At 41.7% G+C, this 13,852-nt stretch overlaps 1 protein-coding gene across 6 annotated transcripts in view; it reads right to left on the bottom strand.

Moving 5' to 3' along the window:
• RUFY2 (RUN and FYVE domain containing 2) overlaps nucleotides 1-13,827 on the bottom strand; it is a 62,367-nt gene extending 48,540 nt beyond the window's left edge. For 2 of the 6 annotated variants that reach the window (XM_017851415.1, XM_017851417.1), the window contains exons 1-6: nucleotides 13,701-13,827; nucleotides 8,169-8,286; nucleotides 5,577-5,678; nucleotides 3,460-3,583; nucleotides 3,206-3,267; nucleotides 2,259-2,324 (exon numbers count right to left, since the gene is read on the bottom strand). In XM_017851415.1, the coding sequence (XP_017706904.1) occupies nucleotides 2,259-2,324; nucleotides 3,206-3,267; nucleotides 3,460-3,583; nucleotides 5,577-5,678; nucleotides 8,169-8,286; nucleotides 13,701-13,704 (476 nt within the window). In that variant the 5' untranslated portion in view covers nucleotides 13,705-13,827. Of the gene's footprint in view, nucleotides 1-2,258; nucleotides 2,325-3,205; nucleotides 3,268-3,459; nucleotides 3,584-5,576; nucleotides 5,679-8,168; nucleotides 8,287-11,200; nucleotides 11,375-13,268; nucleotides 13,544-13,700 lie in introns of those variants that run through there. The other 4 variants (XM_017851414.1, XM_017851416.1, XM_017851413.1 and 1 more) reach the window with 4 other exon arrangements.
• Between the last annotated feature and the right edge of the window lie 25 nt (nucleotides 13,828-13,852).

Raw genomic sequence — 13,852 nt, 5'->3', positions numbered from 1 at the left:
TTTTTTTTTTTTTTTTTTTTTTTTTGGAGATAGAGTCTCATTATGTCATCAGGCTGGAGTACAATAGCGTGATCTCGGCTCACTGCAATCTCCACCTCCCAGGTTCAAGCGATTCTCCTGCCTCAGCCTCCCGAACAGCTGGAACTACAGACACATGCCACCATGCCTGGCTAATTTTTGTATTTTTTAGTAGAGACGGGGTTTTACCATATTGGCCAGGCTGGTCTCAAACTCCTGATCTCAAGTGATCCACAAACTTCGGCCTCCCAAAGTGCTGGGATTACAGGAGTGAGACACTGTGCCTGTTCCCTAATTTTTTACATTGATTGCATGTTGGAATAATATTTGGGGAATACTGGGTAAAATAAAATATATTTTTAATTCTTAGGGTTTTTTTACATTTTTATTGTAGTTACCAGAAGTTTTAAATTACCTATATGGCTGGGCAAAATGGCTCATGCCTATAATTTGAGTACTTTGGGAGCCTGAGATGGGAGGACTGCTTTAACCTAGGAGTTGAAGACCAGCCTGAGCAACACAGTGAGACCTCATCTCTACGAAAAAATCTAAAATTACGAGGCATGGTGGTGCACACTTGTCGTCCCAGCTACTTCAGAGGCTGAGGCAGGAGGACTGCTTGAGCCTGAAAGGTCAAGGCTGTGGTGAGCCTGATTGTGCCACTGCCCTCCACCCTCCAGCCTGGGCAGCAGGGTGAGACCCTGCCTAAAAAAAAAAAAAAAAAAAAAAAAAGGCCAGGCGTGGTGGCTCACGCCTGTAATCCTAGGACTTTGGGAGGCAGAGGTGAGTGGATCACCTGAGGTCAGGAGTTTGAGACCAGCCTGGTCAACATGGAGAAACCCTGTTTCTACTAAGAATACAAAAAAATTAGCCAGGTGTGGTAGTGGGCATGGTAATCCCAGCTACTCGGGAAGCTGAGGTAAGAGAATCCTGGGGGTAGCAAGAACCCTGAGGGCAGGCAGAGGTTGTAGTGAGCTGAGATGGTGCCACTGCACTCCAGCTTCTGCGACAGAGCAAGACTCTGCCTCAAAAAAAAACAAAAACAACAACAAAAAAAACCCTATGCGTCTCATGTTCCTTCCTTCCTTCCTTCCTTCCTTCCTACCTTCCTTCCTTCCTTCCTCCCTCCCTCCCTGCCTCCCTTCCTTCCTTCCTTCCTTCCTTCCTTCCTTCCTTCCTTCCTTCCTTCCTTCCTTCCTTTTCTTTCTTTCTTGAGACGGAGTTTCACATTTCACTCTTGTTGCGCAAGCTGGCGTGCGATGGCACAACTTTGACTCACTGTAAACTCCACCTCCCGGATTCAAGCAATTCTCCTGCCTCATCCTCCAGAATAGCTGGGATTACAGGTGCCTGCCACCACACCTGGCTAATTTTTCTATTTTTTTTAGTAGAGACGAGGTTTCACCATACTGGTCAGGCTGGTCTCAAACTCCTGACCTCAGGTGATCCACCTGCCTCGGCCTCCCAAAGTGGGATTACAGGCATGAGCCACTGCACCTGGCCGCATCTCGTATATTTCTATTAGAACTGCATTTTACTATTTTATATACAGGTCTCAAAAATTCTCAACAAGTGTATTCACTGATGGCTTCAATGACCAGTTGACAATGTAAGAAGGCAAAAACTTCCACCATAGAATGATGACAGACAGCCACATTTACATATGAAGCCTTCTGAAGTAGGAAAATGAATTTTGAACCATCAAAATGATACAAACTTTTACCTTATCTAGACTTTTTTGTAAGGGTACAGCAGTAAGTTTTAAGTTCTATTTAAATCCGATGAAGATTCTGTTTTTAAAATCTGACTCTCGGGCCGGGCGTGGTGGTTCACGCCTATAATCTCAGCACTTTGGGAGGCCAAGGTGGGCGGATCATGAGGTCAGGAGATTGAGACCATCCTGGCCAACATGGTGAAACCCCATCTCTACTAAAATACAAAAAAAAAAAAAAATTAGCCAGGCGTGGTGGTGCATGCCTATAGTCCCAGCTACTCAGGAGGCTGAAGCAGGAGAATCACTTGAACCCGGGAGGCGGAGGTTGCAGTGAGCCGGGATAACGCCACTGCACTCTAGCCTGGCAAGAGAGTGAGACTTCATCTCCATTTTCTCTCTATCCCCTCAACTCCTTCTCAAAGACTCTTAGAAGAAAGGAATAGGGTAAGCTGAACTGAAGGAAAAAAAACAAAAACAAAAACCTAAGACAATATTCATCAATGTGCTAAGCATCCATAATACTTACTTCAGTTGTCTATTTAATTCTTCAACATAATTCTTTTGGTCCAATATGGCAGCAATTTGAACATTCCTAAATGAGGAAAAAAGTAGCTTTGTGCTAGTTTAAAAGGTATTTATTAAGTGCAAAAAAAATCTAAATCATCTAAAATTATTATAAAACTAAAATAATAAAACAGTGTCTTGCCTTTAAAATAAAACATAAGAATAACAGTAAGCTATGTACTAAGAATCTATAACCTTTGTTGAATAAATCACTTGTCAATAATAGACTTAACAATACCATTAGTGTATTTTAAATTTAAACATAATTAGGGCCAGGCACGGTGGCTCACCCCTGTAATCCCAGGGGTGATTGGGAGGCCAAGGCAGGTAGGTCACTTGAGTCCAGGAGTTCAAAACCAGTCTGGCCAACGTGGTAAAATCCTGTGTCTACTAAAAATAACAAAAATTAGCCAGGCATGGTGGCGGGTGCCTGTAATCCCAGCTACTGGGGAGGCTGAGGCAGGAGAATCACTTGAACCCAGGAGGCGGAGGTTGCAGTGAACCAAGATCGAACCACTGCATTCCAGCCAGGGCAACAGAACAAGACTCTGTCTCAAAAAAGAAACAAAAAAAAAACACAGTTCGATCTTGAAGTAAACCAGTATTTGCAAACTTGTGAATAATAAGCTTTCATCTCTTTTATTCCAAAAAACAGCTATTAAAATGGGTCTCAGAAACTACAGTTATAACCAAAGGTCCCACTTCATACAATTAATAAAATCTCCTTCTCCTAAGTGATTTTCCAAAATCTGCTTTGTAAAGCTTGTAATGGAAGTGAAAATGAAATGAAGAAGTCACAGAGGGGAAAACAACAAAATAAAACCACACTGTAAATAGATGGATCTTATAATGATTTGTAAAGAGCTATATAAAAAACCCAATATGTGAAATAACTTATGAAAATCATACCTTTCTTTATTTCCAATATCTTCTTCATTCTTTAAATACATAGAAAAATCAATCACTCCAACCTGAAGTAAATAAAGATTTTTTTTTATTTAAAGGGGAGAAAATACTTTATCAGAAGTACCTTTACTGAATGTCACTCTTAATATTCTTTTAGTGTTTAACAGTCCTGTTTACAACTTCAAATGACACCTGATCAAGGAGGAACTGTGCAAACTGAAAACACTTTGCATTTGGCACTAATCACTTTCACTTACTTGTGAGTCTAAATCCTCTCCCTTCACACACAGATTAGCATCGATCACATTCAGGCCAACCAGCAGCCCAACAATTACTGCTCCTTCTTCTTCCATCATTAGTGCATGATACTCATAAAACTCACTGTGAAAATTTAAAAAATAAGGACTTTAAATCACAAATTTATTTCAAAAACTAAAATTTAAAATCACCATTATTTTCCTAATCTTCCACCTTACAGAAATGGAAGCCATCTCAGTTAGGTACCTTCAAATTAGGCTTTACACATGTGAATAACTTTTTATATTTTTTAAATTTAAATGTCTCTATTGAAAATCAAAAGGACTGAAGGAGATAAAAGAGGGAAAATGTTTTGAGAGAGAGAAAAGAGGAGCAAAAGGGATGAAAAGAAAAAGTGGCACCAGACACGGTGCCTCACGCCTGTAATCCCAGCACTTTGCGAGGCCAAGGCAGGAAGATCACTTGAGGTCAGGAGTTCAAGACCAACCTGGCCAACATGGTGAAACACCACCTCTACTAAAAATACAAAAATTAGCCAGGCATGGCAGCACATGCCTGTAATTCCAGCTACTCAGGAGACTGAGGCAGGACAATTGCCTGAATCCAGGAGGCAGAGGTTGCAGTGAGCCAAGATCACGCCACCACACTCCAGCCTGGGCAACAGAACAAGACTCCGTCTCAAAAAAATAAAAATAAAGAGAGGCAACACTGAGCCCTGGGACATTTCTGACTCAGGCGGATATAGTGACTGCTGCTGATCTGATTATGATATATTTTATTAAAGTTGAACTTTCAATCCTTAGATTTATTAAGACCTTGGGATAAAGACTAAGGAGGAAAATGAACATATGCAACATTTCAAAGCCCATGTTCAAGTCAATGCATTTGATAGGTGTATTATAAATCTTAATAGATAATTATAAATTAAAGACACTTTGGGATATCTACATTCTAAAACTGTTCAAAAGAGAGTTGTGAAAGAAATAGGATGGTCCAAAAACTAAGTCTCATCAACATACATTCAGAGAAGTAGTTATCACTGTCTCGCGCCTTCTTTAATAAGTCCCATGTACATTATTTAATCACTTTTATTATCCTTCAGAATACTGAGAAGCTGTGGGTACTTAACGTATGGTCATTCTCGTTTAACAACTGGGAAAACCACAACGTAAAATCAGAGTCACAAGTAAAACCAAAACCAGGACTAAATTCTCCACAACATCAGAGAGGCACTCTAACAGAACAAGAATGAATGGAGGGCCACCATGGGCCCACTCCCTTGGAGAACTGATTGCCTTGCTCTGAAAGTCTGTCTTAAATAAATGTTTGGCCTTCATTTTATTTTATTTTTTTGAGACAGGGCCTCACTCTATCACCCAGGCTGGAGTGCAGTGGCACAATCTCAGGTCACTGCAACCTCCCTCTACCAGGTTCAAGCAGTTCTCCTGCCTCAGCCTCCCAAGTAGCTGACATTACAGGCATGTGCCACCACACCCAGCTAATTTTTGTGTTTTTAGTAGAGACGGGGTTTCACCACGTTGGTCTTGAACTCCTGACCTCAAGTGATCCACCCACCTTGGCCTCCCACAGTGCTGGGATTACAGGCATGAGCCACCACACCCAGCCAAAATAAATGTTTGGCCTTCAATTTAAAGTGTGCCCACAATACAGTTGAAGCAATAATATGGATATTCAAATTCTAAAAAAACCCAAAAAACAAAAAGCCTATGAAATTAAAGCCCCAAATTCCAACACAAATTTTTATCCATAGAATTAACCATATTCAGAAAAATAAAACTAATTGAGAAATGTACTATATATAGCAGTTTCCAGGCAGGGGAAAAGAAAAAAAGTTTTAACAAAGAGGAAGAAATGTAATTATATATAAATTTCCCCATCCTGGCTGATAACAAGCTTACAGTACTCATATATAAGGCTAGTTCCTGATCCATGTTATGCCTCCATCATGTTTTTCTGTCTCATTTTGCTCCTCCTTTTATTTTATATCATTTTATTATATGTTACATATCCTTTCATATTACATCTTAAATCCTTTTTGGAAGACAGCATATAAATAAAATAAAAAATGAAAAGATCACGACTTAATAGTACTAACCTTAAGAGATCCCTCTGAATAATCAAGCAACGTAAGTAATCGGCCATTTTTTTTTGCATAAGGGCTAATCGAAGCCATGCTCTTGCTCGACCAAGAGGGGTCCTAAAGAGAAGAACCAATTGATCAGAAAACAGCCCTAGCCCAAAGATCACATCTTCTATCGCGAGAGGTATACATTAACAAGGAAGAAGGGCATTTTTATAATGGTTTTGTTTTCATTTTTATAGTTTTATCTTTTTGAGCACACAGACCAATCCCTGAGAGCTGGGTAAATCTGCTCCTCCTGTAGCAGATTTAGGTACTATTTAATATCTTGGAAGAAATGACTCTAAACACAGTAGTGTATCGCTTAATGACAGGGATACGTTCAGAAAAATGCGTTGTTAGGTGATTTCATCATGGAGTGGACATTTGCAAACCTAGATGGTATATACACCTATGCTATATAGTATACCCTATTGTTCCTAGGTTGCAAACCTATATAGCGTGCTACTGTACTGAATGCTGTAGGCAATTGCTACACAATTGTTAAGTATTTGTATATCTAAACATGGAAATGGTAAAGTAAAAATACAGTATTATAATTTTATGGAACCACCATCATTGAATGAAATGTTATGCAGCGCAGGACTGTGGTGAGAATACTTCTATAAGAAATGTTTAGGTGGACATGGTGGCTGACACCTGTCATCCCTACACTTTGAGAGGTTAAGGTGGGAGGATCACTTGAGTCCAGGAGTTAGAGGACAGCCTGGACAACATAGGGAGACCCTGTCTCTATAAAATAAAAAAAAAATTAAGTCAAAAAAATTAAAATTAAAAAATCAAAATGCCAGGTATGTGCCTGTAGTCCCAGCTACTCAGGAGGCTGAAGCAGGAGGGCTGTTTAAGCCCAGTAGGCAGAGGCTGTAGTGAACAGTGATTCACTGTACTCGAGCCTGGGCGACAGAGTGAGACACTCTCAGAAAAAAGAAAAGAATATTTAGCCTGAACAGGCTTAGCCCTCTAAAAATAAATATTAAAACTTCACCAGGCTGGGCCCAGTGGCTCCTGCCGGTAATCCCAGCACTTTGGGAGGCCAAGGCGAGCAGATCACAAGGTCAGGAGTTCGAAAGAAGCCTGGCCAACATGGTGAAACCCCATCTCTACTAAAAATACAAAAAAATAGCTGGACTTGGTGATGGGTGTCTGTAATCCCAGCTACTCAGGAGGCTGAGGCAGGAGAATCACTTGAACCCAGGAGGCGGAGGTTACAGTGAGGCAAGATCGCACCATTGCACTCCAGCCTGGGCAACAAGGCAAGACTCGGTTGCAACAAGGCAAAACAAAAAAACAATTGTTTCAACAATAAGGCACCATAATGTCTTCAAAAACATAAGTAACATTATATCTGAATTTTGAAAATCATAACAAAGCTAAGAGGGTGCCAGGCTAGTAATTAAAGAGAAATCACTGTGCTGCTTACTGGTTTTCAAATGTTTCTTTAATCCAGTTGCATTTAGGAAATTAAATCTCATACCTCTCTTACCCAAGTTCTATCTGTTATTAAAAACAAAAGCAGCCTGGCGTGGTGGCTCACGCCTGCAATCCCAGAACTTTGGGAGGCCAAGGCGGGTGGATCATTTGAGGTCAGGAGTTCGTGACCAGCCTGGCCAACACGGTGAAACCCTGTCTCCACTAAAAATACAAAAATTAGCCGGGTAGGCCCGGTGCGGTGGCCCATGCCTGTAATCCCAGCACTTTGGGAGGCTGAGGTGGGCAGATCAAGAGGTCAGGAGATCGAGACCATCCTGATTAACACGGTGAAACCCAATGTCTACTACAAATACAAAAACATTAGCCCGGCGTGGTGGCGGGTGCCTGTAGTCCCAGCTACTCAGGAGGCTGAGGCAGGAGAATCACTTGAACCCAGGAGGCTGAGGTTGCAGTGAGCCAAGATCGCACCACTGCACTCCAGCCTGGGTGACAGAGCAAGGATCCGTCTCCAAAAAAAAAAAAAGAATATAAGAACTGAGTCTTAACACTTTACACCTACAAAAAATTTTCAATACTCATGAGTTCTTAGCTAACATACTCCAACTTTTAGGATATTTTACATATATTTGTCTGATGAAACAGGCTGGTGACATTATAGGTACCAATTTTCAGAGGAAGCACAGTAATTTACACCAGTCCTAGGGTATATAAGTGGCATATCTGATAACTGGAATCTCCTGAGCCTGTGCCCTGGATTCAGCCTAAATCAGTCTTTTATCAAATACTTATTGACCTTCTACTACAGTCAAACTAATTTAACACTCAGAAAACAAAGATGTATAATTGATATATCCTATCTTAAAAGGACTTTCAATTTCCTACAATATAAGGCAGAACAGTGAGTGGTTAATTCTGATTGAAGGGGCTAAGAAAAACTTCATAAAGGAAATAGGATTTGAGTTGAGCCATAAAGAATGAACATAATTTTATTAGAAGAGGATTAGAAAAAGGGGAGTTAAGACTAAGAGAAGACAATAAGCTAGAGTGTGAGGTACTTTGGAGGAACAATGAATACACTTCTGTGGCTAGGGATGAACAAGTAATAGGCCTCCTTACTTCAGACCAGGTAGATCCCGGACACTGGCTCCTATTTCCTCTGCTTCTGGGTACAACTTCTCCACCAGTTCCAAAGGGCCCCAGATGGTTTTGTTATAACTCAAAAATGATTTTCTTACTGAAAAAAAGAACACATAATGCACACAATGTCAACATATAAAACTGTAGTAACTTATTTTTAAATATTTAGTTTCAACATTTCTAACTTAACATACAATTATTCAGAGACCTTTCCTCTCTTTTATCCACTACATATCCCAGTGGATATGCAGCCTATGCAAGTAGGATCCTGTTGCCCATCCTGCTATTTTTTTCCTGCATGATAAAAAGGCACAGTGACCATTCTTTCATATCAAATAAGCAGTTAGGCAATTAAAGTGAAAAATGACTGCACTCATTCTCTACCAGTACCAAAATAAAGGCTAGTGGCCCTAGCTGATTGATCTTTATAAGTTTATTAAATAAACATAGCACAAATAAAAAGTTATTTTATTTTTTATAATAATGCTTTTGCTTTTTGTTTTTTTAGTAAGTAGAGATGGAGTTTTGCTATGTTGACCCAGCTGGTCTTGAACTCCTGGCCTCAAGTGTTCCTCCCATCTCAGCCTCCCAAAGTGCTGGGATGACAGGCATGAGCCACCACACCCGGCCTAAGAAGTTATTTTAATTTTAAATATGAAAAATTGTTAATTTCCTTTTCCTTGTATTTTATTCTGAGATTTAGTCAATATAAAACTATGAAATTTCCATACATTTATTTGTTATTACTGACCAGATCTCCTGCAAAAAATGGTGCCTATCATATACACCACCCAAGGATAACCAAGATAGGCAATTTTCCCGGGGGGAGAAAATCACACACAAAGTAGCTTTACAATGATTTATCCAGATAAGCCTATAACTGCTAGGACATGGTTCAACATATATTGCGAAGTAAAGGATAATACAGTCTAAAAATAGTTTAAAATTTAACTATTTTGGCTATAATTTGGCAAACTATATTTCAGCAGGCTTGGGGAAAATCAAGATGCAGTCCTAGGTGACAGAGTGAGACCCCCATCTCAAAAAAAAAAAAAAAAAGAGGAGCATGGTTATGGTTAAATAAAATATGCCATATATATACCTGATATAATTCTGATATAGACATCTATGTAAATGGAGAGATCTCCAAGTCATATCATTATTTTTTTTTTATTTATTTATTTTTGAGACAGAGTCTTACTCTGTCTCCCAGACTAGAGTGCAGTGGCACGATCTCAGCTCACTGTAACCTCTGCCTCCCAGGTTCAAACAATTCTCCTGCCTCAGCCTCCCAAGTAGCTGGGGCTACAGGCATGCAGTGCCACATTCAGCTAATTTTTGTATTTTTAGTAGACACGGGGTTTCACTATGCTGGCCAGGCTGATCTCGAACTCCTGACCTCAAGTGATCTGCCGGCCTCAGCCTCCCAAAGTGCTGAGATTACAGACATGAGCCATCGCACCCAGCCATTTTTTTTTTTAAAGAAGGAAGTCACAGAATAATAGCCTGAGTACAACTAGAGTAAAAGAAAAAAAAAAAAAAACAGAAAAGGGATAAGGGAATATCTAATTCTCTCATTTTCTTTCTTTCTTTTGAGACAGAGTCTCACTCTGCAGCCCCAGGCTGAAGGGTAGTGGCACCATCTCGGCTCACTGCAACCTCCGCCTCCCTGGTTCAAACGATTCTCCTGCCTCAGCCTCCTGAGTAGCTGGGATTACAGGCGAACACCACCAGTCTGGCTAATTTTTGTATATTTTGGTAGAGACAGGTTTTCACCATGCTGGCCAGGTTGGTCTTGAATTCCTGATCTCAAAGTGATCCACTCGCCTCAGCTTCCCAAAGTGCTGGGATTACAGGTGCCCAATTTCCTTTAGATAAATTAATAAAAGAGAATGAATAAAAACCGTGTTTTGTTCTATGTACTTCTCTGTTGTTTGATTCACGTACAAAAAGAGTATATTTTGCTAGTGTTTATATATTTTAAGAAATTGCTTTAAGTCTTTAAAGAAAAAGAAACGAGTATGCTAATAACATCACATAGGATTTTCTCAAATTTTGATGTCAAGGCTTCATTCTTGTTTTGAAGTACTTTTTATTAAAACAAGGTTTAGGTAAATCTTTGGTTTTTTTTTTGTTTGTTTTGTTTTTTTTTTGAGACAGGGTCTCTGTTGCCCAGGCTGGAGTACAGTGGTAAAATCACAGCTCACTGAAGCCTCGACCTTCTCAGGCTCAGGTGATCCTCCCACTTCAGCCTCCCGAATAGCTGGGACCACAGGCATATGCTGGGATTACAGGCATGAGCCACCATGTCCGGCCAGTCAAGCTTCTTTTACTGTATAATAGTCACTCTAGTGTACAACTCTTACACAGCCCTCTACATAGATACTCATCATATGAACTAGAGGCCAAAACTGTGAACAATTATTATAAGTAAAAGCACAGTTATTATGCAATTAATATTTTAAAGTAAATATAAAACAAACATTTTATATGTAACAATAATTCAATATGTACCGATAGTAGAATACAATATCTGCTGTTATCATCCTCAGGGATGGCTCACATTTCTACAATAACTCCATCCAGAAGATATATCTACATATGTTCGTGTATGTATCTAGGAGGTTTCTATTTCAACAATCTACTATTTCAATGCACTTGTTCAACAGGGTTTGAAGTATTAATGAGCTCATAACAGTATCACCAGCTTTAAAATATAACTCTGTAACTGTCCTAGAAAACAGAAACCAGTTCAGAATATGTAAGTTTAAAAAATTTAAAAATCAAATATTCTGTTTACAAAACATTAACAACTAAGCATTTTCTGAAGATCATTATTAGACCATTATTAGAAAACATAGAGATATTTTCTCCCAAAATCAATCCACTCAATATTTTTTAGTGCATAGTAATAGTAATCATGGCCTCAAAAAATAACCCATTCTCAAGGGCACTTAAAATGGAAAAAGGGAGATTCTAAAATGAATTAATTTTTTAAAATCTCACAATACCTTTAAGACCATGTTTCAGGCAATGTTCCATAACAACAAAGAATTGCTGCAAGGGGGGATAGTCAGAATCCAAAGTGCGGCCAAAGCTCAGAGCAGATTCAATGAGTCCTTTGATACTCAGTTTAGCCATGTTTAACAAGTTTGCTCTCTCTACAGCTGTGGGGTCTTTTGTAGCTGAAAACACAAGAAAGGAATCCAACATCATTTGTAAGACATGACAATGAAAAAATACACAAACCCTTGCCTTCTCCTATAAAAACCAACAGTAGTTTGCTGTTCCTTGGTTGACAAATTCTCCCCAGCTAAACTACACCCTTGATTAACTTCTCTTTATGTCTCGCACATATACTGTAAAAAATTTCCGGCCAGGCGCGCTGGCTCACGCCTGTAATCCCAGCACTTTGGGAGGCCGAGGCAGGCAGATCACGAGGTCAAGAGATTAAGACCATCCTGGCCAACATGGTGAAACCCTGTCTCTACTAAAAATACAAAAATTAGCTGGGCGTGGTGGTGTGTACCTGTAATCTCAGCTACTTGGGAGGCTGAGGCAGGAGAGTCACTGGAACCCAGGAGGCAGAGGTTGCAGTGAGACGAGATGGCGCCACTGCACTCCAACCTGGTGACAGAGCGAGACTCTGTCTCACAAAAATAATAATAATAATAAAAGAAAACAGAAAATCTCCATGACCACTCCAGCCAAAGTTTATGAATTATTCTCAAGATCCTGCAAATCTGTCATTCTCCTGTATTTATTTAACTTTCCTGGTACCTCTTCATAGAGAATGAGTTTTTAAAATGATCTTCTGTGGAGATAAATTTGAGCTGAGAGACAACACGTTTAAGGGCCTCATGCAAAAGGTGAATAGCAGGTACCGTCTAAGGATGAATTCCAAGGCAAAAACGTTCAGAATAAACTGGCAATAAAATAAAGGTAGTTCAAATTCTAGGATTCCACTGTCACCCACAACAAACATGATAGGTAAAATACACTGACAAGTAAGGGGAGACAGGAGAAGCCGTCCAATTCTTTCAGTCTACCCTCTTTCTGTCTGGCTTCTTCATTCTGACTGTAGTTCTGTATTGCATGACTGTTTTATTTTCAAAGAGAAAAGCACAGACCAGTTTTACATTAATGTTTCTCACCCATCCACACAGTTCAGGAAGGCCACAGCGTCAGTCTGAATACCAAGTTAATACATGCATATTCCCAAAGGCCTGATTTTTAATTGATATTTTTAAGACACAGTATCATCAAGCAAGATATTTTCAATTCACAAAAATATTGTCCTCCTTCCCACAAATTTTATTCTCAGTTTACTTAGAAATTCAGATGCTTCCCCATCATCTCGTTACTGTTGTGACTGGTGGAAATACCTTCAACAAACACAGATGACAAAACTAAGGTGTGGAAAAACGAAGCACTTAATATAATACTTCATAATCTCTGACAAATTTACAAGTCATCAATGTGTCCGTTTTTCCTTCACTGAACAACAACAACAAAACCCAGAGTCTCCAACGATCTAGTATTCTAGCTCTGATTTCTAGATAGCTAGGCATGACGCCTGACACTGAATCCTAAGCAACCTAAAATGCAAACAGCCACAACTGCTATGGCCAAACTGCCTGGTGGAAAAATGTCCATACACGACATTCCTTTAAATCTGCATCGTGGTCTGACTCCCACTACTTTTCGGGAGTGAAACCACTTGATGTTTCATAATCCGTGGTAACTCTCATTTTTAACACAGCCCATCATAATTCCTAACGTGCGATGCCACAACCACACAAAGGGTGTTTTGCAGCTGCTGGGAGGCAGATCGGTGCTGGGCACTGGCAGTTCCCACGCCGAGGGGCGCTCACACCTCGGCCACGCCCCGGCTGCGCTCCAGGACTCCTCCAGCCAGGACGCGACCTCCAAACCCGGCCGCAGGCGCGCGAGGAGTCCCAGGGCCAGTGCCTGCACCTTGCCAGGACCAACCCCTTCCCTGCTTCTCTTCCTGCCCCTTCCCCCCAGCAAGGCTGCCCAGAGGCCTGGGGCCCCCCAAGACCATCGCGGCGGGCTCACCCAGGCTCCTGCGCGTCAGCACTCCCCGTCTCCCGCCCTCGGCGTCAGGCACCCAGGCCAAAACCTGAGATGCGTCTTCCCTCCGCCACCCCCAAACCTGAAAAGTCATCGCCCCTCCCCGACTGCTCCCCGACTCCGGAGTGACACCCTGCCCGGCCCAGTCCTAGCTCCTGGACGCCGTGGCACCTCGAGCCCTCGGCCACTATGCCTCAAAACCCGGGCGGGAACGGGCCGGAACAAGGGAGGGGGCGCGTTGCCATGACGACCCCGGGAGCCCCCGAGTCCCAGGCAGTCCCCGCCCATCCCGGGTTCGGGCCCCAGTTCCGACTGGCGGCCTCGGCGTCTCCCACAGCTCACAGTCCACCCCGCCTGGCCGCAGCCCTCGGCCCGGGACTGAGGGCCGAACGTTCGGTCTCGGCCCGCTCGCCTTACCCATGGCGGCGGCGGCGGCGGCGGCGGCGGCGGCGGCGCGATCTCGGGCGGGGGCTTCCTCGGCCTGGTCAGCAGCTCCCTCCAGGCGCTCGGCAGCCACCACCGCATCTGCAGCCAGGCCAGCTGCGGCCCACAGCGCCCCGGCGGCGGGA

This window comes from Rhinopithecus bieti, unplaced genomic scaffold (assembly GCF_001698545.2).
Source record: "Rhinopithecus bieti isolate Rb0 unplaced genomic scaffold, ASM169854v2 scaffold_33940, whole genome shotgun sequence".
NCBI lineage: Eukaryota > Metazoa > Chordata > Mammalia > Primates > Cercopithecidae > Rhinopithecus > Rhinopithecus bieti.
Note: the sequence above shows the minus strand (reverse complement) of the source record. Positions and strands in the feature narration are given on the sequence as shown.